The sequence below is a fragment of the Abramis brama genome, assembly GCF_963993115.1.
Source record: "Abramis brama genome assembly, chromosome: 24".
In the NCBI taxonomy this organism is placed as follows: domain Eukaryota; kingdom Metazoa; phylum Chordata; class Actinopteri; order Cypriniformes; family Leuciscidae; genus Abramis; species Abramis brama.
Genome location: NC_139986.1, coordinates 20957115 through 20980196, shown reverse-complemented (window position 1 = coordinate 20980196; position 23082 = coordinate 20957115). Strand labels below are relative to the sequence as shown.

Below are 23082 nucleotides of genomic sequence, written 5' to 3'. Positions count from 1 at the left end.
TATTTGAATCACTAAATCAAAAAACACTATTGACACACTGTCCTATTGGAATATTAAAAATAACTAGCTTTTTTCAGCATACATTGAATTTGTATTAATTAAATGACTGACAGCAAGGTTTGAAATTAAATATCATCTGAGAAGTTCATCAAATGGAGATCTACTTTTACACATATTAATTTAGCAGAGGACATTTGCACCTACCACGACAAGGAAAGCCAGATATGATGATGAAATAGAACAATGATGAAATCTACAAAAATAAACGGACAGGATGTGTAGCCCATGCAGTTTAAGTTCCGCTTTATTGACTATTTAAGGTGAACTAGTGAGAGTCTTGAATATATTCTCTCAGACACAAGCAGTGAGAGTTGAAGATCGACTGAGACAATGGAGACACAAAGGATCCTCATGAGGAGTTTGGCTGTTGTGGTTTTTGCATCTGTGATCTGGACTATAACAGGTAAAGTGCTTGAAACTGTTTGTATATTATTATATCTGATGGAACGGTGCAGAATATTGAGGTTTACCTTGTTCTTCAATCTCAGCAGGTGATAATCAGAAGCTGATCAACTGCTGTAAAGTCGTCTCCAGTGCAAAGTTGACTGATCCTATCATCGGTTTCAGGAGGCTAAACCACAGTCCTCCATGTCTGAAGGCCGTCGTGTAAGAATCCCAGTTCTTCTCTAAAGAAAACATGTCATGATTAGAGATCAACAGCATCTGATGCTAGATTTCTGTTTTAACTTTTTCATTTTCTTTAGCAGCTTTAAGACTGAACGAGGAGAGTTCTGTCTTGATTGGAGGCAACAATGGGTGCAGGAGGAAGCTAAGAAGCTTTTGTAAGTTAAACCCAACAAGTGTGGTGAAACATACCTGAATTTGAAACAACATAATCTTATAAAGTGTTGCATATTTAGCATAGTATTCTTGTTTTCACATTGTTTTTTTGTTTTTGTTTTGTTTTACAGCAGAGCTCAAAGAAACAAAGCCTGACTTCCACGCCACCACCAGCATCATCTATCAGTAAACTCACTCCTGTGTGAGGATCTTCCCAATCAACTAACAGAGCATGAATCATGAATGTCTAAAAGCAAACTCATAATGAGAACACATCTACAAGTAATTACTTGTTTTAAAAACATTTCTAAAATTTAAGAGATTTTGCTGTTGTATTTTGAAAATATTTAAAGTGCCGGTTAGTAAATTAGGTGTAGCCTATTTAAATTGAATATTTAAAATGTATGTTGTCGAATACATGATGTAGTTTGACAGTGACAGTTCTTAATTTATTCAGACACTGAATTATAGTGAAACTGTTTTAGAACAAATGTGTTTAAATAAATTATTAGCTTATATATTATATTTCACATTGAAATATATTTTGCTCAATGTACTGGTGATGGACTGTGTTAAGAAGGATGACGCAAGTCTGAGTGAAATTAAGACTGATTTGTATGAAAACAAACCCGGAAATGTTTGTGTTGATTATGCAAATGAACGAGTGCAATCTGAAACTACAAATAAACTATGATCAGCAACAACTGGTTTTGCTTGTGGTTGATGTTTCTGAATGTGTGCAAGAGGTCTCTGTCAGAAACGATGACACCTTTTCTCTTTAGCATCTTTATTCTTACATTAGCAGTTAGTTGATGACTATGCATGTCCTTCCTTGTGCTACTTATGTAAATTTCATCCATAATTAAATGCTAATTTGCATGAATAAGTTGGTACTCTTATTATTGGTATTTTATGAAATTGAGTGCTGGCAATGAAAAAGTCCTTTTCGATTTTTTTTCCCCATACTCATATAATAAGTCATTAACATCTTCACAGCTTAATTAATGAAGGAAGGAAGGAAGTAAATAAGTAAGTAAATAAACACTAAGCAGTAATAATGGAACAACAGTTTTAAAAAGTGATTTTTCACTGTTATTCTATATTTTATTTTATATTTTATAACTAAATTTTCTTGGGTTTAAATACAATATTTTTGAACGTCTCCAGCACGTTTCCTAATAACCAAAGAATCAAACACATAGTTCACCCCTCACACACATTATCACATCCGTCAAAAACTTAGGCTGGCTGTCGGTTTGAATATTAGAACTAAAACATCTACATAACACACTCATGGGCATCGATCACTTCACTGAATACTTGCCAGCATTACCTTATCCATCTATAATCTATCCGTTTTAAAATCCACATCTTTTGATATCTTATAATATTGAAAACATCACAATAGTTGGACGTTTCTTTAACGTCAGGTGCTTTTATGTCCAAGGGGTTGATTTTTATTCAAACTAATAGATTTTTTATTTATTTTTTCTGTTATACGTCACATTCAAACTGTAAATGTTTGATATTAAACAATACATAACGTGAGATGTGGTGGAAATGAGCGTGTGGTTGAAATGTTTTTGAGGAAAAAAATAGTTGAAGAAACATCCAGTTAAAGATGGCAAATATAAAAGTACTGTGTTGTGTGTTTTCACCTGCAGAATCATAACCCATAAACTAAACTCATTAAAGGAGCTACGTGTATTTGTGGTCATTTTTTTCTAAGAGGGGATATTGGTTTCTCATAAATTATGCTGACGGGTAAAACTCACTGTATTGTGGGTGAGAGGTGTGAATGCTTGAGAGTTGATGATCACTCGATGCAATGGTTTCAAAAGGGTGGTGTTAAGTTTGTGACGCATTATTCCTTCTGACTGCTGTTGTACATCTCTTAAAAGACCTCCTCATAATAACAAACATACATAATCAACACCAACTAAATGACCAACACCTGTGATCTGGACACCGAGAGCTATGGCCTGGACTTCTAGATTCATCACCGTCACTGTTCTGGTCATCCTCATTGGATGCTTCACTGGTGCACTGGGCAACTGTAAGTAACTAAACATGCAGCACACAGTCAATGATACTGTTTCTGCTGACTATGAGAAACCTTTGGAAGAACCCTTAATTTGCAGGGCATCATAATGCTGTGATCATGATTTCGACTGGTTTGTCACATGGGGTCTGCAGGATACTCTTACTGGTTAGAGATGCAAAGGAAGTCAATATCCTGTCTTGAACAATACCATATAAAAGGATATGAGTCTAGATAGCACCTTCAAAACAGAATCTACGTCTTCCTCTTCTGGTTTTGTGAATATTTTGAGCAAACATCATGCATCTCTGCTGGAAATTAGCTCTGATGATGATGGTTCTTGTGTGTGTTACTGCACAGCAAGTCAACTGTAAGTTTTGGGATTTTTTTATCATTGAATTTGTATTTTTATAAGAGCCTTTGGTACTGATTATTATGGATCTGCTGATTATAATGAACTTGTTTTATATTTACACTCAGATTTTGCATTTATGATCCATTTAATTCACACCAACCTGCTTTCATAATCCAAAGGCATAGTCCACCCAAAGATGAAAATTCTGTCATCATTTACTCATCCTCATGTTGTTGACTTTCTTCCTTCTGTGGAAGACAAAAGAAGATATTTTAAAGAGAGTTAGAAGCTAAACAGTTTCTGTTTAAAAATACAATAGAAGTCAATGGGAAATTTGTCAAAATATTGTTTTGTTCAGCAGAAGAAAAAAAATGCACACATGTTTGGAACATCAGGGTGAGTAAATTATGACAGAATTTTCATTTTTGGGTGGACTATCTCTTTAATGATGGTGAATCCATTACTATAGATTGTGTTTAGCTATAGCACAGTTTTGTTTTCTTTGATGGAGCCCTTATCAAGATCAAGATCGTCTTGTTTTCACACATACTGTATACAGTACGCACAGTACAAGTGCTTTGGAGATTTCAATCTCTGTCTCTCTTTCAGATCGTCGGCCCACTAGAGTTGGAGTGACTTGCTGTAAGGAAGTGTCGAAGGGAAGAATCCCTCCTGAAGTTAAACTGATTGGATACAGGCATCAGAATGCTCTGAGTCCGTGTGTGGATGCTATAGTGTAAGCTCTCTACACACATTTCACAGTTTTATATGCCTGATATTGTGTTCATTTCAGTGGTACTGTATATCTGTCCTGCAGATTCTACACAGAGAAAGACAAGTACTGCTCTGATCCAACAGCGCGCTGGATTCAATTCAGACTGAAAGGTACAGCCCTAAATTAATATGACATCTTAAAGGGTTAGTTCACCCAAAAATGAAAATTCTGTCAGTAATTACTCACCCTCATGTTGTTCCAACCACGTAAGACCTTCGTTCATCTTCGGAACATAAATTAAGATATTTTTGATGAAATCTGAGTGCTGGATCACTTCTCCACAGGCTGCTAGGTGACCGAAACTTGCTGGCCCAGAGAAGTTATTAAAGAGATCGTTAATATAGTCCAAGTGACTACAGTGGCTTAATCTTAAGTATATCAAGCGACGAGAATACTTTTTGTGCGCAAAAACAAACAAAAATAACGACTTTATTCCACTATTCATTTCCTTCTCTCTGGGCCTCGTAGTGTTTTTGCGCTGCGCGTCTGTGTTGCACGTCATCACGCATCACACACATGACCAGCGTCGGCCAATAGTGAGCCTACGTGGTGACGTGTAACACAGACGCGCAGCGCAAAAACACTACGTGAACCAACTAGAGGCCCAGAGAGAAGGAAATGAATAGTGGAATAAAGTCGTTATTTTTGTTTGTTTTTGCGCACAAAAAGTATTTTCGTCGCTTGATATACTTAAGATTGAGCCACTGTAGTCACTTGGACTATATTAACGATCTCTTTAATAACTTTTCTGGGCCAGCAAGTTTCGGTCACCTAGCAGCCTATGGAGAAGTGATCCAGCACTCAGATTTCATCAAAAATATATTTATTTGTGTTCCGAAGATGAACGAAGGTCTTACGCGGTTGGAACAACATGAGGGTGAGTAATTACTGACAGAATTTTCATTTTTGGGTGAACTAACCCTTTAATATGATGCTTATATATTGAAAAAAAACACTTATAATGTGATCATCTTTCCTCTAGGTCTGAAGGAGATTGAGGACTGAGCGAATGGAGGCCTAAAGATGCCGCAAATTTATCTATATCAATCCATCTATATATATAAAAAAAGAGAAAATACATTTTGTAAGTTTATTTAATCAAAAAAGCACCATTAGATACCCTTTTAGCTTATGTGAATGTTAAAAGATGTTTCACTTAATTGCTTTGTTTGATCTGCTTTAAAATTAAAATGCACTTTTGAAAATAAACATTTTAACTGCTTATTCTTTCACACAAACATCCAGCCTTTTCTCTGTAACAGTTTGGACTGTATTTAATTATATTTAAGCTGAATCATTAAATAAATAGTTCACCCAAATAGGAAAATTCTGTCATTCTTTACTCATCCTCGTGTCATTACAAATCAGAATTACTTTCTCTCTTCTCTGGAGTAATGATACCGTAGTTTTTTTTTGTTTAAGTCCTTTTTGAGTTCGAAAGTTCCAGTTGAAGTCTCCATTGACTGTAATTGAATGGGGAAAAAACAGGTCAGCATACTGATAGTTTGCCAATTATAAGAGAATTTTCGTTTTTGGGTGAAATATTTCTCTACATACTACATATATTTTGTGTTTCAGTAATAGAATGTGCGCCATCTAGTGGAGAACAGCATTAAAGCACAGAGAAGGCCATGCAATTAATCAGCCGAATTGGGTGTAGTACCCCAATGGGAATACCCCCTTGGTGCAACACAAATTAATTGGTTTATTTTACAGCAATCTTATTGGCCTAGACGATTCAAGCCTGAGCATGCGCATTCCTTTATGTACTATTTTGTGAATGATTTTGCTGTATTAAAGGTGCCTTTAAGCGATGTCACACGTTTTTCAGGCCAAAAAATGTTTTGTCACATACAGCAAACATCTCCTAACCATCCTTTAGCTGCCTGTCCCCTGAACACAATGTCAAAAAAACACGGTCTCTGTAGACACCCCAGGCTCCAAAACGGCAAGAAAAACAAACTGGGCTCACCCACACCACGAAACATAACAAACTGCTCTAGCCAATAACCGACAAGAAGGATTTGGGGGGTTAGTGCGTGGATGAGGAGGGTCTAGCTAGCCTCCGTTTTGTTTGACAATACTTTAAACGTCAACAAGAAGTGACATAACCCAACATCACTTAGAGCACCTTTAAAGAACTATTAAATGCAAACTCTAACAGTAGCGCGTCATTCACTTGGCTTCTTCATATTTCCATCAGGATCGGTGGATCAGCTCAAACTCGGAATTTTACGCAAATTATGATAATTCACTGTATTAAAGAAAGACATCGGACAAACCCGAAGGCAAGCAGCTGATTTTAAATTTTAAAGCACGACCGTTTTTTGTTGTTGATTTTTTTTTACGAGATTTGTTCTCCAATGCTTGCATTTTTTGGCACAAAGTGCAAATAAAATGTTTAAAGGCACAATATGTAACTTTTTTGCTTTAAAAATAGCAAAAATCACTATATCTATGTTATATATTTTTTTTAGTTGTGTACTTACATTATCCCGACTGTTTCCAACAACTTTCAAACCAGGAGAAATTTAATTTAATTCGAAGACACGGCCCGTTTCTTTATTTCCGTTTTGTCGCCGTCAATGGCGTCATATCCGCGTTGTCCCTGGTTTCCGCTCGTACTGCCATAGTAACCAGAGCCCTCTGATAGTAACCAAGGCGACAGACGTGGACAACTGTGTAGTTCGCAATGTCTATTTGCACGCTGTTGTTTCGTTCAAACATTATGGACCATGGCAAGCAGACTTTGGATAAAAAAGGAGAACTAAAACGAGAATCAATATCAGCGCGGTGTTTTCGAGATGCCTAGAGCTCCCATAGACAGTATATAAACGAGAGCTCCATGTCCGAGACTTCGACCGCTCCTACTTGTACTTTATTAAACAGGTGAGCACATTTACATATTACTAATCAATGTTATATAGTTCAACAATGATAAAATGTTAGAATATGATCTGTATGTTATTCTAATGTTGATCTAGTTTACTGCTAGTCTCATACAGACAAACTAACACATAAATTTCAACACATTCAAATGCAGTTTAGTGTGATAGTGTAATGTTAGACCAAGTGAAACAGCGCTGCGTTACCTCACAAGTTTAATTTGTCTAATAAACTGGCCTGTAAGTAGTAATTCTGCATTTGCGTGTAGTTCGGTAGAACGAAATGTCCATATTCCTTTTATATCCGCGGGACTCGCGTCGCGTGTGGAGCTGATAGCTGTCTCTTAGCAATCCCGACCTGCTTTATATTAGGGTTGTTGCGATTCCGATACTAGTATCGGAAATGCCGCCGATACCAATAAAAATTCTGGCATCGGTATCGGCGAGTACATCTACCCATGTACCGATCCGATACCATTTTATTAAACAATACCTAGTTATGCACGCTAGCTTTGCTTTACGCTGCAAATCGGAGATCAATTCTTCTTCGCTGCTCTAAACAGTGGTTGCTTGTGGCCACAAGCAACCACTGTTTAGAGCAGCGAAGAAGAAATGAAAACGCAAATTTTCAAATGCAGGCGCGCGGCAAGCGCATAATGTAAGAGACGCTGGCGCCCAACATCAAATGGCAAACGTAATGAATACGGAACAAAACTGCGCTACTTGTTATTTTGTGCTTCATGGACCATTAAACAGTTTGGAACAATGCAGTGCGAGCCGATCTTGATCAAGCTAACTGTTACACTGTTGCTACACAGCGCTAAGAGATCCAGTGAAGAAAGCATTTGAATTCGCCACTGAAGTAATAACATCGCTGCGAGATCTACGTTAGTGAGAAGCATTCACATTCTCCGTTATTAACGGATCAAACAGCGCTGACGTGGAAATCAGGAACATTGTGCTTTCAAGTAACGTTACGTTGGTTTTATTTTGACATTATGAATAAAATTGCTGCCCTCAAATGTTAATCTGAAATAAAATAAACCTTTGTTTATAACTTAACTACTACAATATTACATTTAATTTTTTTTATAAGGAGCTGTTTTTGTTTTATATGTCAATTATAGCTCCATCATTGCTCAAAGTAAAAAATGATCATACTTTATGATGTTAATAAAAAATAAATAAATAAAAAATGTAAATCAAGGAAATTTCTCTGGCATTTCTTTCTTTTTGCTGTATTGAAAACGTACCGAACCGTGACACCAGTGTATGGTATCGAACCGAACCGTGAATTTTGTGGACCGTTACACCCCTATTATTCATATATCATTTTTTAGATTCCTAGATTTATTTGTTGCACTTTTTTATACAGTTATATTGTAAAACTAAAATACCTTTTATAAAATAATTCTATCAATTCATACAGGGCTAGTATGAATTGCAGCTGTATACACACCCAGGTATCGGGGAGGAAAAAAGGGTATCGGAACATCTCTACTTTATATCACAGTCATGATAAAAACATTGATGTATTCACTCATCCATAAATATTATTAGATCGGTCGGCTTGACGTTGACAACAAGATCCATAATTCTTAGCAAATGTTGCGTCATCAAACTACGCCTTTGTTATTGTAAGAGGTTATCGACCCCTAGCGGCGAAAAAAATTACATACTGTACGTTTAATGGCAAACTCATTTTCCTTGTTGTTTACCTGTTAATGAAATATGAGGGCCAGCCAGGGCCTATATTGGTTCTGTATAGGTCTATGTTATAGTTTTTAAAGGTTCCTGTTTTCTAATAGGCTGTCAGCCAGTTAACATATAGGCCTGCTACGACTATCTGTGACTGTGACATCAGGTATTAAAAATCTAATTATTTATTGATTCTCCCCCACATTGTGTGTTCATGTTATAATCTGCGTCTACGGGATAAACATAGTTTCACATATTAACACTCGTATATAGTTGTAGCCTAACTATTAAAAAAATCACTGCTGTAAATCTGTGCAATATAACAGTAGCCTACTTCAAAAAAATACCCAGCAGAGAATATGAATATTTATTACTTAAATACGCTCTTGAGCACATAAATAATAATATTTGCTATAGATCGACATATGTTTTAGTATATATTTTTCCCCCACACTTTCAGCACTGCAGGGTTTTTAATTCCCATTGTACGCAAAAAAAAAAAAAAAAAAAAAAACAATGGCCAGGGCTTGTATTGTTTGGTAGCCTAATATTGTCTTATTGAAAACACACTTTCGGAACTGTGTCACAAATTATCATCATTTGTGTAAAATCCCGAGATGTTTTTATTCACTGATCCTAATGGAAAAATGAAGAAGCATAGATTAATGATGTAAAATTACAGAGCCCAGCTGCATGACATTCAGAAAATATTGTCTACTATCAGCCTAACAGGCTATCTCTCCTTGCAATGCTAGTAATTTAATGCAGTCATGCTCATTGCTCACTTAAAAAGTGGCACTGACTTATCTGATGGGTAAATTAATAAATATAATATAGCTAAATCTCAAACATTGTATCATTTATATCAGCAACATATTTCTTTATATCTTCCAGCCCTGAACTGCTCAATATTAAAGCTTATATTGGCCTATATGACTTTTTGTAAAGCTGCTTTTAAACGATGTGAATTGAGCGCTATACAAATAATTTTGACACTTGATATAGACCTAGGTATAGGCTATATAGCCTATATATCATGGCCACGAATGAAGAATTCGTTCCCCAGATTTAGCAGCACGTAGGCTATATTACACGGCGGTCTGCCTGCATGAAGGCATTGTTTGTTTTACAGTAACTTCATCTAACTTAAGTCGTATTAACTGTTTAACTCGTAATTAAGTTAATCAAAACATTATCCAATTGATTATTGAAATCGTCATGGTTATCACTTAATATTTCTGTAGTATGGCCAAACAGCGTAGTAGATCATTCATAAACTCGTACATAAAGAAATGCACATGCTCATGCCTCAAGTGTCCACACCAATAAGATTGCTGAATTATAAACCAATGAACGACACGTGTAGCCCCTCCTTAATGTGTCGCCCCGCCCCAATCGTCCAGACTGCACTCTGGGGATACTCGATTGGGTTGACAAAGTAAACCGGTGATTACTTGGCCAGCAATTAAACAAATGAAAGATGTTATGGAATTCATAAAACAAAAACAGAAACGAACATGAAGCAAATAACAACTTTGCATTCGTACGGTACACACATCCCCAAACAAGACATTCAAAAATTGGGAAGTTATATTATATTAATGTAACTATGGGCTTAGGTATCTTTAAAAGACTTATTAAATGACACAGTTCCTCAAAATTACCTTTAAAAAAAGTAGCCTATACTCTGGCAGTTCCATGTGACATGGTAGCCTACTTTAATAGCCCATACCATGGTTCTGAATGTCATTAAAAACATAATAACACGGTACTTGTTTTAGTATTTTCTATCAGTGTTTTGGTACTCTTTGTGGTGAGAAAATGTATTTACCTCGTTCACAAGACGCTGCACAAGCAGGTGTTGAACCTAATAGAAATACAGTTTTCATCGCTGACAAAAGGTTGTTTCAGTTTACTTTATTAGGAGATCTTTTTTGTTGGCGGTTTTGAGTTACGGTTTTACAGAGTGACACGTCGCTCCAAACGATTCAGTGCCTGAGCGAGTTGCACAAAGGAAGCATGTTGTGGTGTGATTTCACACTAGCCGAAGACACTTGTTATAAGTTTTACTTTACTTTTGTAATACTGATGTCCTTTAGTTGCATACTGTATAGTGTTTAATTAATATTGTTGTTGTTTTTTTATTGCATAATGTAATAATATAATACATGTTCACAGAGTTGATCTGTTTTGATACAGTTACTTAAAGGGGTGGTATAATGCCCTTTTCACAAGATGTAAAATAAATATCTGATGTCCCCAGAGTGTGTGTGTGAAGTTTTAGCTCAAAATACCCCACAGATATTTTTATATAGCATGTTAAAGTTGTCACTTTTTGAGGGTTAGAAAAACGCACCGTTTTGTGTCTGGCATTTTAAATGAATGGTTTCAAGAGCTTGTGTGTTAGCAGCTCCGATTACCTCACGCAGACACACACTAAAATGACAGAAACTGTTCTGCCTTGAATTCATGTTGCTGATGTGGAGTTAACTATCTTCAGTTAGCATATTCTGTCATGCTAATCTATAAATCGCTCATATAGGAACTGTTGTGAGATGCACACAGAGTGACTTTCTATTTCTTGTGTAAAGACGGATGCTACAGTTTGAGCTGACTCACAAATGTACTGGACTACAACTCTTCCTCTTCTCAACATGGACTGCGTGTTCCCAGGGTGCCGGGTTTATGTAAATTTTAGGGTTGGTGTATCACCCTGGAGGAATGTTGTGTAGTCTCTACCAGCCGTTTGTTGTAGTATTCCTTAAAAAACGATTTCTTTAAAAGCAAATATCTCCCTTTGCTTTGAACTTTGAGTGTTGTAACTTTGCAGATGTTGTTTATTCTCAAAAAGCAACATTACACACTAACTAGAGTTAGAAAAGTGAAATCATACTCAACCACCCCTTTAATTCTAAATGTTTTCCTCTGATTAGCTCATTCTTGCAAAAGAACAGTGACACAGCATCATCAGACTAGGGTGACTTGATGTCCCATTATTCAGTCCTGTATTTTACACTCCTTTCACATGTCCTGATTTGAGGCTTGACAAATGACAAATTTCAGAGAAACCCTATGACGATACTCTTAAATCATTCCTGTCATCCATGATTTGTCATATCAAATAATTAGAACATATAGCTAATCTTGCTGTGAAGCAACAACTGATATCTGTAAATGTTTATCCTAATAAAAAATAATTTTGTGCATGTCATGCTGCAGAATGATTAACTATGGCGTAAGTTATTCCATTCGCTTTATTCATAGGAAGCATGAAGAAAGACAATACTTCCCTTTTTTCTGATGACATAAAAAGCAAGAGCGGCTCAAGAGCAGTATAAACCATTAGTGGAATTTCACAGCACACAAGATCCCTCAGAAATCATGCACCTGTACTCAGCATCTCAACAACTGATGGTTATGATTTGTTTGGTTGTGTTCCTGTGTGCGTTTACATCAGGAGGTGAGTATCCTTCTCCTATTCTCCTACATTCTCCACGCAAAAAGTTTAATTTAAAAAAAAAGTTTTGTATTTCTTATCAGATTGGAAAAAATATTTATTATGTTTTTAGGCATAAATCTCACAAAAAATTTTTAGATTCATGCTTAAGACAAGAAAAAAAAATAATTTCCAGTGGGTTAAGAAAAATCTAAGATATGTTCTTTAAGTCTTAATATATTGTGCAGTTTTGCTTCACATATAAAATTATCTTGTTTTAATGATTCTTTCATATTTTAATGGAAAAAAGATGGGCTATTTTTTTCCCCAAGTGTTAGAATTTGAACAGTGTTATTTATACAACCAAACACCATAAAGAATCAATAGCTTTTGAAATCAAACTAAATGGGAAAATGTATGGATGTTTTTCTGTCTGTTTTGCAGTGATCTCTTATGACCCTAAAAGGCCAGTATGCTGCAAAGAGGATACGCTCACATTAGAAAATCCAACGATCAAAATCACAAAATGTTACATCTTTCCAGCAAAAGGCAAATGTGCTGCGGCCGTAGCGTAAGTCAGTCCAGCAACATTCAAAGGAATCTCTTTTTGTCAAAGAGCATTTTATTGTGCCAATATCTGCAGTCTAAATGCATTTCTCCATTTCATCTTTACAGGTTCACTGCTGAAAATAAATTGTACTGCATCGATCCTAAAGCTAAATGGCTCAGTAGAAGGATGAAGCATTTAGAAAAGGTTAGAATTTACAGAGTACTTTTTTTTTTTTTTAAACCTGTGGAATGCGTAAGGAGTAATACAGAACAACTGAACTGAATATGAAAACGTCTTCTCGCAAGGTTTATATCAACACAATGTACTGTATACTGTCATATGTATCATGTAAAGGGACACTTCCTAACCTGTTTTTCTTCTGGTCTAATTCAACAGATGGGTGTAAAATGTGAAGATTATACTAAATCTTAAACGACACACATGGGGATTTGAACTTGGTCTTCACCAGCCACACTTTTCATTCGTGTCAGTCAGTCAAGCTACACTTTAATACACTCTTCTACGCTGGGAAAAACATGTTGAACATATTTCACAAAGGAAACAATCTGTGGTTTGCTTTCACACTTAGCTGCTGTGCAGTCTAAGTCTGGTTATTCCTTTATCTTTTTATTTATTTTTGAAATATAAATGTCTTAGTTTTATTTATAATGCTTAATTTATAAACATTTATTTTATTTTTAGAATTTAATATATTACACAATTGTAAGGAGTACTGCTTTTTGTTTGTTCAATGTTTTATTTATTTTTTAACAAAGTAACATATTTATTTTCCTAATATTATTTCTCTTTTCTTCTCTAAATTATTACAAATATATCAGTTAAATGTCTTGAAGTGCTTACAAAAGTTTATTGGATGCATTATGAATGTAAACTTTAATAAAAATATTGTGGAATCATATTTAATACAAGATCGCTCATGTCATTTTATTTCTGGAATTCTGCTGATCTTTACGTTTGAACAAAGGCCTGAGGCCAACAACAATGAGAAGTTGTTAGGGACATCTTACAAAGTGATTTGAAACCATCAGACCATAGGGAGGGACTTTGTGTGTAATCTGGGTGTAGTGTGTGTTTCTGAAGTAGGCAGAGATTTAACCCAGAGGTCACAGTAATGGAGATGAACGAACACACACACACACACACGCACACTAAAACCCTATGACTGTCAGATGAAACAGTAGAGTCATATGTTCCATTTCTCTACAACATTCTAATGATGGGAACTGTGCATCATCTTCCACCAGACGAATGACAGTCAAACGCGTCTAAGAATGCTCATTTATTTAGTCAGTACCTGCAGAACAAACACATTCTCAGATTATGAAGCACGTTTATTTATGACCTCAGAACACGATCATGAAAGCATCGCGTGAAACATCACGACGTACTGTGATTAAATAATGACAGAATTTTCATTGTGGGTGAACTATCACTGACCACTTTTTGTTCTGTGTATGAGCTAATTGTATTATACACTGTAAAAAATATTTTTGCAATTTAGTTATTTCAACTTATTTTTGTGAGTAGAGATAACTAGATTGTCCAGACAACAAGATATTTTAAGTTTTCTTGTCCTCAACTAGACTGAAAGTTGAATGAACAACTTAAATTATTTTAACTCAAAAATGTATGTTTAAACAACTGCACTAGATTTTCTGTTGAATTAACAAGTATAATTGTTAATTTAACTTATAAATGTAAGTTGAAACAACTGCACTAAATTTTCTGCTGGTTTTACTTCAATTATACTCTAATGCTTTAATAGAAGTAAATTTACTTTGTAAACTAAACTTAGTAAACTAAACTTAATTTATCTATATATATCTTGCTGTCTGGTAGACTGCATTAAAACCTAAACTTCAATTTTATTTTAGTGCGTACATTAAAAACATTACTGTTATTTACAATTATGAGCACAGATGAATTAAATTACACTAAAAATTTGTCAAGCTGTTTCAGTTTTTATTCATAGATTCAATCCATCATGGGCGGATTTGAGCGATTCATGAAAATGAACCTCTCAAGATGATTCGGTGAATAATTTTTTTGTCTCTGAGAATTTTCGAGAGAAGCCCACGGAAAACGGATGATTTTCCATGTTGGACCTTACGTGTCTTCAGAAGGAGTGATACAGAGTAAGTGTGACATTTTATATTGTGAAAGTGGATGCAAGTTTTTAGTTCGTTTTAGAATTATATTATCCATTTCGAGTCAGAGTGTTTTTGCACATTGAAGATTCTCTGATTTTTTTACTTCCTTGTGTTCAAGCTTCAGTCAAGTTGATTAAAAGCTGCTCGTTCACCAACCGGACCAAACCGGATTTTTTTTTTTTACCTCAGTTTCATCTCAGTTGCAGACCGCTAGATATAGGTACGTTTTCACCACAATCTTTGAATTAAAAAAAAGTAACGTTAACTGTCAAATTGAATCGATATGGGTGATGTAAATAGCAAGTAATACGTCTGTGGTTTGAAATGTCACGGTTTTCATTATTACTATTCAGTGTTTGGATTTTGATGAACGAAAGTCTTACGGGGTTGGAACAACACCTTTAATGGTTTTCAGTTTCTTTTTGAAAGAAATGTTGTGAAAAAGATGTTTCATTTGTTGGTATATTGTGGGAGTGGCATTTTAGAGTGTTTAGTTTAATTGATGAATTTGTTGAAGCTTGAGAGTATAAATAATTGGCAACTTAGTTGATATTAAAATGGCATTTAAGCCAATTCATAGGTCTTTAATGTGTTTAACAATGTTTAAACGGTTTCTTTTGGAACAAAGGATGTTTCTATATTGAATGCTGTGGGTTGATCTTGTTTAATGTTATGTAACAGATTAATCCACAAGACATGCATTGAGACAGGTGTAAAACACCTTTCCATGAGGTTGTTTTCTGCAATTTCATTGCAGTTCATTGCAAAAAAAAAAATTGTATTGTATATAACACCTGATGTACTCGTTACATCATAAGAAGAATGGCATCTACACTAATGTAAGTCTTTCTGTTTATTCCAAGGTTTACTGAAGCCAGCCGGATCCGGGCCGTATCCAGATCAGGTAGTGGACCTGCGCCTGGACCCATCCACAACGCATCCCTGAAGAGCCAGCCTCATCAGCCCTGTGAAGGCCTCATCATCAACACGACAGCCGTGTTGACTCCGACTTCCAATCAGATGGAACTGGATAAATATTCTGAATGTTCTGATCCAATCTGAGTTCTGATCTGTAATGCTGCCTGGATCATAATCATACACTGTTCGCTCGTTGGCCAGAGGATAACTGAGTCTGAGCCTGGGTTCTCCCATGGTATTTTTCTCCATTCTGTCACCTGATGGTGTTTTGGTTCCTTGCCACTGTTGCCTTGGCTTTTGGCTTGCTGAGTTGGGGACATTTAATATTCAACAATATTATTGATCTGCCTTACTTAAGGTGGAAGATGACGCAATTTTCTTCTAGAAACAAACTTTGTTGTATTATTTTCATGTTATCACTGTGAAGTTGCTTTGATACAATCTGTATTGTAAAAAGTGATATATAAATAAAGGTGACTTAACTATTGTAAATTGTATCAGTGATCGTTAATTTTCCATAATTTTTTTTTTAAATCAAATGTATTTTACAAATTAATGTTCTAGTAGTAATTAATTATTTGGTACTGCTGCAGGTTTCAAAACACCACTTTAGTTTGCTGAACTTATTGGATGTAGTTTAGAAAACTTAACTTTAGTTGGCTGAACATAAATTCGAAGTTTACTTAACTAAATTAAATCAGTTCATTGTACTTTATAACTTGTCAGGTACACTTTTCCAAATAAGTTAGTTTAACTAAAAAAAAAACATGCAAAAAGATCACAAAAAATAATGAGTTAAGTCAACAAAAGATTTTTTTACAGTGTATAGTTTAATATTTGTATTAATATAATATATTTAATTATTTATTTTTGAAAATGGCCTTTCAGTGGTGAATGTGTTAAACTTTGTTATCAAAGGATGACAGTGTCTTGCATTTCAGAAATATTTGACAGTTATGGAGAATATTGTGAAATGGAAAACTTGACCCATCGCACCGACTAGCAAAACTCCCCAACAAACCTCTTAGTTGAAGTAACAGTATGACGTCAGCTCTTTCCTATTTTGCTTAATTTAAATGGACAAATGGTCAATGTTACAAGATAAAATTTATTTGAATCACTAAATAAAAAAACACTATTGACACACTTTCCTATTTGAATATTAAAAATAACTAGCTTTTTTCAGCATACATTGAATTTGTATTAAAGGTGGGGTATGTGATTCTCTTTTTTGTCCATTTTTTCAGAATCACTTGAAATCCTATTCCTAACCCACTTACAGTTAGAAGCACTGAAATGAAAATTAAGCAATTTAATCATCTGTGGAACGGGTAGGACTCGAAAAACTCCAGCCAATCATTTCCAAGACCACCTAGAATCATTGGACAGTAAGTTCGTCAATCAAACGGGCGTACCATCCCCCCCTCCATCCATCCCCCTCGCGTGCGAAAACGCGAAAGCCAGATATGGTGAAGGTGATGAAACAGAACAATGATGAAATCATCTACAAAAATAAACGGACAGGATATTCACCATGCAGTTTAAGTTCCGTTTTATTGACTATTTAAGGTGAACTAGTGAGAGTCTTGAATATATTCTCTCAGACACAAGCAGTGAGAGTTTAAGATCGACTGACACAATGGAGACACAAAGGATCCTCATGAGGAGTTTGGCTGTTGTGGTTTTTGCATCTGTGATCTGGACTATAACAGGTAAAGTGCTTGAAACTGCTTGTATATTATTATTTCTGATGGAACGGTGCAGAATATTGAGGTGTACCTTGTTCTTCAGTCTCAGCAGGTGGTAATCAGAAGCTGATCAACTGCTGTAGAGTCGTCTCCAGACTAACTCGAGAACAGTTTACTGATCCTATCATCAGTGTCAGGCTGCAAAAACAAAGTCTTCCATGTGTGAAGGCCGTCGTGTAAGAATCCCAGTTCTTTTCCAAAGAAAACATGTCATGATTAGAGATCAACAGCATCTGATGCTAGATTTCTGTTTTAAACTTTTTCATTCTCTTTAACAGCTTTAAGACTAAACGAGGAGAGTTCTGTCTTGATTGGACACTACCATGGGTGAGGGAGGAAGCTAGGAAGCTTTTGTAAGTTAAATCCAACAAGTGTGGTGAAACATACCTGAATTTGTAACAACATAATCTTATAAAGTGTTGCATATTTAGCATAGTATTCTTGTATTCACTTTGTTTTTGTTTTGTTTTTTAAAGAAGAGCTCAAAACAAAAGCCTGACTTCCACGCCACCACCAGCATAATCTATCAGTAAACTCACTCCTGTGGGAGGATCTTCCCAATCAACTAACAGATCATGAATCATGAATGTCTAAAAGCAAACTCATAATGAGAACACAACTTGAAGTAGTTACTTGTTTTAAAAACATTTCTAAAGTTTAAGAGATTTTGCTGTTGTATTTTGAAAATATTTAACGTGACGGTTAGTAAATTAGGTGTATTCAAATTGAATTTTTAAAATGTATGTGGTCGAATTCTTAATTTATTAAATTTATTCATACACTGAATAATAGTGAAACTGTTTTAGAACAAATGTGTTTAAATAAATTATTAGCTTATATATTATATTTCACATTGAAATATATTTCGCTCAATGTACTGGTGATGAACTGTGTTAAGAAGGATGACGCAAGTCTGAGTGAAATTAAGACTGATTTGTATGAGAGCAAACCTGGAAATTTTTGTGTTGATTATGCAAATGAACGAGTGCAATCTGAAACTACAAATAAACTATGATCAGCAACAACTGGTTTTGCTTGTGGTTGATGTTTCTGAATGTGTGCAAGAGGTCTCTGTCAGAAACGATGACACATTTTCTCTTTAGCATCTTTATTCTTACATTAGCAGTTGGTTGATGACTATGCATGTCCTTCCTTGTGCTACTTATGTAAATGTCATCCATAATCAAATGCTAATTTGTATAAATAAGTTGAAATGTATGAAATGAGCGTGTGGTTGAAATGTTTATGAGGAGAAAAATGGTTGAAGACACACCTAGTTATAGATGACAAATATAAAATTACTTCTTGACAAACCATCAATAAATAAATGTCAACAAATCCATTGAGGTAAAGGACATCAAGTCAACACATCAGCTTCAAGTTTGCAGAAACATAACCCATAAACTAAACTCATTAAAGGAGCTACGTGTATTTGTGGTCTGTAATTGCATTTTTTTTCTAAGAGGGGATATTGGTTTCTCATAAATTATGCTGACGGTTAAAACTGATGTATTGTGGGTGAGAGGTGTGAATGCTTGAGAGTTGATGATCACTTGATGCAATGGTTTCAAAAGGGTGGTGTTAAGTTTGTGACGCATTATTCCTTCTGACTGCTGTTGTACATCTCTTAAAAGACCTCCTCATAATAACAAACATACATAATCAACACCAACTAACTGACCAACACCTGTGATCTGGACACCGAGAGCTATGGCCTGGACTTCTAGATTCATCACCGTCACTGTTCTGGTCATCCTCATTGGATGCTTCACTGGTGCACTGGGCAACTGTAAGTAACTAAACATGCAGCACACAGTCAATGATACTGTTTCTGCTGACTATGAGAAACCTTTGGAAGAACCCTTAATTTGCAGGACATCATAATGCTGTGATCATGAATTCGACTGGTTTGTCACATGGGGTCTGCAGGATACTCTTACTGGTTAGAGATGCAAAGGAAGTCAATATCCTGTCTTGAACAATACCATATAAAAGGATTTGAGTCTAGATAGCACCTTCAAAACAGAATCTGCGTCTTCCTCTTCTAGTTTTGTGAATATTTTGAGCAAACATCATGCATCTCTGCTGGAAATTAGCTCTGATGATGATGGCTCTTGTGTGTGTTACTGAGCAGCACGTCAACTGTAAGTTTGGGGATTTTTTTTATCATTGGATTTGTATTTTTATAAGAGCCTTTGGTACTGATTATTATGGATCTGCTGATTTTAATGAACTTTTTTTATATTTGCACTCAGATTTTGCATTTATGATCCATTTAATTCACACCAACCTGGTTTCATAATCCAAAGGCATAGTCCACCCAAAGATGAAAATTCTGTCATCATTTACTCATCCTCATGTTGTTGACTTTCTTTCTTCTGTGGAAGACAAAAGAAGATATTTTAAAGAGAGTTAGAAGCTAAACAGTTTCTGTTTAAAAATACAATAGAAGTCAATGGGACATTTTTCAAAATATTGTTTTGTTCAGCAGAAGAAAAAAAATGCACACGTTTGGAACATCAGGGTGAGTAAATTATGACAGAATTTTCATTTTTGGGTGGACTAATGATGGTGAATCCATTACTATAGATTGTGTTTAGCTATAGCACAGTTTTGTTTTCTTTGATGGAGCCCTTATCAAGATCAAGATCGTCTTGTTTTCACACATACTGTATACAGTACGAACAGTACAAGTGCTTTGGAGATTTCAATCTCTGTCTCTCTTTCAGATCGTCGGCCCACTAGAGTTGGAGTGACTTGCTGTAAGGAAGTGTCGAAGGGAAGAATCCCTCCTGAAGTTAAACTGATTGGATACAGGCATCAGAATGCTCTGAGTCCGTGTGTGGATGCTATAATGTAAGCTCTCTACACACATTTCACAGTTTTATATGCCTGATATTGTGTTCATTTCAGTGGTACTGTATATCTGTCCTGCAGATTCTACACAGAGAAAGAAAAGTACTGCTCTGATCCAACAGCGCGCTGGATTCAATTCAGACTGAAAGGTATGGCCCTAAATTAATATGACATCTTAATATGATGCTTATGTATTAATAAAAAAAAACACTTATAATGTGATCATCTTTCCTCTAGGTCTGAAGGAGATTGAGAACTGAGCCAATGGAGGCCTAAAGATGCCGCAAATTTATCTATATCAATCCATCTATATATATATAAAAAAGAGAATATATATTATGTAAGTTTATTTAATCAAACAAGCACCATTAGATACCCTTTTAGCTTATGTGAATGTTAAAAGATGTTTCACTTAATTACTTTGTTTTATCTGCTTTAAAATTAAAATGCACTTTTGACAAAAAAAATTAAACTGCTTATTCTTTCACACAAACATCCAGCCTTTTCTCTGTATTTAATTATATTTAAGCTGAATCATTAAATAAATACTTCACCAAAATAGGAACATTCTGTCATTCTTTACTCATCCTCGTGTCATTACAAATCAGAATTACTTTCTCTCTTCTGTGGAGTAATGATACTTTTTCTTTTGAGTCCTTTTTGAGTTTGAAAGTTTCAGTCTCCATTGACTGTAATTGAATGGGGAAAAAACAGGTCAGCATACTGATAGTTTGCCAATTATAAGATAATTTTCGTTTTTGCGTGAAATATTTCTCTACATAGCCTACTGCATATTGTGTTTCAGTAATAGAATGTGCGCCATCTAGTGGAGAACAGCATTAATGCACAGAGAAGGCCATGTAATTAATCAACTGGTGATTACTTGGACAGCAACTAAACAAATGAAAGATGTTATGTAATTCACAGAGGTGGGAGTAAGTCACACATGTGCAAGTCACAAGTAAGTCTCAAGTCTTAACCTTCAAGTCTCAAGCAAGTCCAAGTCAATTTTGTGAAAAGCAAGTCAAGTCAAGTCAAGTCACTGCTTTATGTCAAGCAAGTCAAGTCAAGTCGTAGCTTGGGTCACAAGTCACTGGCAAGTCATACAAACGTTTGATGATTTCACTGAATTTATATATTAAAATAAGTTAAAACTACAGAAGTTGTGGACTATGGTTTTATTTGCAACATTTTTTTTAAATATGCATTTCCACATACAGCTGAGTGGTTACTACAATAAAAATCTAAATATATATATATATATATATAATTTCAAACTACATAGCCTAAAATGTAAATGTAACTGAAATTAGACCAACATTAATGCATGAAAAAATAAATATGCCTCAAACACAGAAGACCATTAAAAGGTATTAAACAATTCACAATTCAAGTATAATGGTTCCTATGCCACCATAAAATGCCATTCTTCAAACTGGCATCCCCTTTATAAGTTATATTTTTAATTATGAAGTTAAAACCGCCAATAGGTGGCGCCAAATCACTGTCTTAATGTACCAGTCATAGAAGCATTCATTCAACTGATTTGTTCAAAACAGTAGATTCGTTCTGGAACTAAGCAACTAGGTCACTCAATCACAAATACGCATAACTCTTTCTGTGGCTTGTTTGGAACTATTGTCATTTGAGAAATAGAGCAAAACCAGAGAATATTTGGAATATTATGTCTAAAATGTCACATCACAATATTCACTCTTTGTTTACTGAACTGTTTTATAAAATCATTATCACATTTGCAATCGCGCCAATATTCTGGAAATATTTTTTAATATCAGATGTTATAATTATAAAAATAACTCATACTAGGGCAATTTTTCCACCACATTTTGAATTTTGGGTGCATATTAATTCTGCTGGCATTTTTCCCCCAACCCCCTGATAACATATAACCCTGCTTTAAGAGAAACATAAAACACAACAAAACATTAACAGTTTTCTATGTTGTTTTTTTGTCATTGGAAAGAACAACATATTTGGCTTTAACGCATGATTTAAAAGAAATGTGGCAAATGTTATACAAAACATATGCCATCATTAATTATCATTTGAATATTGACAACATTAAGCTACATTTGAAAACATAATTGTGTATAAAGAGGCATGCTGTTTTGACCAATATTCTCTCTAGATTTAAAGATAGTCAAATTAACAAACAGGTTAAACAAGCCATAGCTTACTTTTAGACGTGGTGAATGAAGTTCGACTGTTCGAGGTTGTGATGGTCGTCCGATATCCCTTGCCAGTTATTATGCGTAGCCTACGGCAAATCTTCCTTGTATGAATATGGTCAATTTCTAGTGTTTATATCCAAAAAGAAACGATGCTGGGCTGGGAGATGTTTTTGTATTCAGCGCGCTCACCGCGATGTATGTTTTTTCTGGGCTTGTGCAGCGTCACACAATCGCGCAGAATCTGATGACTGGCGTCAATGGTTCCGTTGCTTTCATTTTGTTCATCAGTTGATGTTGCGATGATTTATATAAAAATGTATATCAAGTCATTCTCGAGTCATACAGTTCAAGTCAAGTCAAGTCTCGAGACATTGGATCTCAAGTCAAAGTCAAGTCGAGTCATTTTCTTAATTTTGTCAAGCAAGTCTCAAGTCCTTATATTTGCGACTCGAGTCCCCCATCTCTGGTAATTCATAAAACAAAAACAGAAACGAACATGAAGCAAATAACAACTTTGTATACGTACTGTACGGTAGGCTACACACATCCCCAAACAAGACATTAAAAAACTGCGAAGTTATATTATATGAATGTAACTATGGGCTTAGTTATCCTTA

At 35.2% G+C, this 23082-nt stretch overlaps 5 protein-coding genes across 11 annotated transcripts in view; all 5 read left to right on the top strand.

Moving 5' to 3' along the window:
* Positions 1 to 343: 343 nt before the first annotated feature.
* The window catches only part of LOC311075414 (eotaxin-like), a 32453-nt gene continuing 9714 nt past the window's right edge, over positions 344 to 23082 (top strand). Inside the window, exons 1-4 of one of the 4 annotated variants that reach the window (XM_084102830.1) lie at positions 344 to 463; positions 549 to 666; positions 768 to 842; positions 972 to 1544. In XM_084102830.1, coding sequence (XP_083958956.1) covers positions 391 to 463; positions 549 to 666; positions 768 to 842; positions 972 to 996 — 291 coding nt within the window. In that variant the 5' untranslated portion in view covers positions 344 to 390 and the 3' untranslated portion in view covers positions 997 to 1544. Of the gene's footprint in view, positions 667 to 764; positions 843 to 971; positions 1545 to 23082 lie in introns of those variants that run through there. The other 3 variants (XM_084102829.1, XR_014604488.1, XM_084102828.1) reach the window with 3 other exon arrangements.
* LOC311075830 (C-C motif chemokine 8-like) lies at positions 2714 to 5220 on the top strand. 2 transcript variants are annotated; one of them, XM_084103447.1, is made up of 4 exons: positions 2714 to 2896; positions 3846 to 3972; positions 4054 to 4121; positions 4994 to 5220. In XM_084103447.1, the coding sequence occupies exons 1-4, from the start codon at positions 2818 to 2820 to the stop codon at positions 5014 to 5016; spliced, it is 297 nt and encodes a 98-aa protein (XP_083959573.1). In that variant the 5' UTR covers positions 2714 to 2817; the 3' UTR covers positions 5017 to 5220. The 2 variants fall into 2 exon arrangements, with proteins under 2 accessions (XP_083959573.1, XP_083959574.1); XM_084103448.1 differs by lacking the exon at positions 2714 to 2896 and adding an exon at positions 3005 to 3251.
* On the top strand, positions 11913 to 13509 carry LOC311075522 (uncharacterized protein). Its single transcript, XM_084103016.1, has 4 exons — positions 11913 to 12054; positions 12475 to 12601; positions 12706 to 12784; positions 12977 to 13509. Exons 1-4 carry the CDS (start codon positions 11976 to 11978, stop codon positions 13010 to 13012), a joined length of 321 nt encoding a protein of 106 aa, XP_083959142.1. The 5' UTR covers positions 11913 to 11975; the 3' UTR covers positions 13013 to 13509.
* LOC311074994 (uncharacterized protein) lies at positions 17268 to 18442 on the top strand. 2 transcript variants are annotated; one of them, XM_084102046.1, is made up of 4 exons: positions 17268 to 17381; positions 17461 to 17593; positions 17696 to 17770; positions 17894 to 18442. In XM_084102046.1, exons 1-4 carry the CDS (start codon positions 17309 to 17311, stop codon positions 17937 to 17939), a joined length of 327 nt encoding a protein of 108 aa, XP_083958172.1. In that variant the 5' UTR covers positions 17268 to 17308; the 3' UTR covers positions 17940 to 18442. The 2 variants fall into 2 exon arrangements, with proteins under 2 accessions (XP_083958172.1, XP_083958173.1); XM_084102047.1 differs by having other exon boundaries at positions 17283 to 17381; positions 17897 to 18442.
* LOC311075531 (uncharacterized protein) lies at positions 18969 to 20829 on the top strand. Of its 2 annotated transcripts, none has more exons than XM_084103024.1 (4): positions 18969 to 19206; positions 20147 to 20273; positions 20355 to 20422; positions 20511 to 20829. In XM_084103024.1, exons 1-4 carry the CDS (start codon positions 19128 to 19130, stop codon positions 20531 to 20533), a joined length of 297 nt encoding a protein of 98 aa, XP_083959150.1. In that variant the 5' UTR covers positions 18969 to 19127; the 3' UTR covers positions 20534 to 20829. The 2 variants fall into 2 exon arrangements, with proteins under 2 accessions (XP_083959150.1, XP_083959151.1); XM_084103025.1 differs by lacking the exon at positions 18969 to 19206 and adding an exon at positions 19364 to 19561 and having other exon boundaries at positions 20511 to 20828.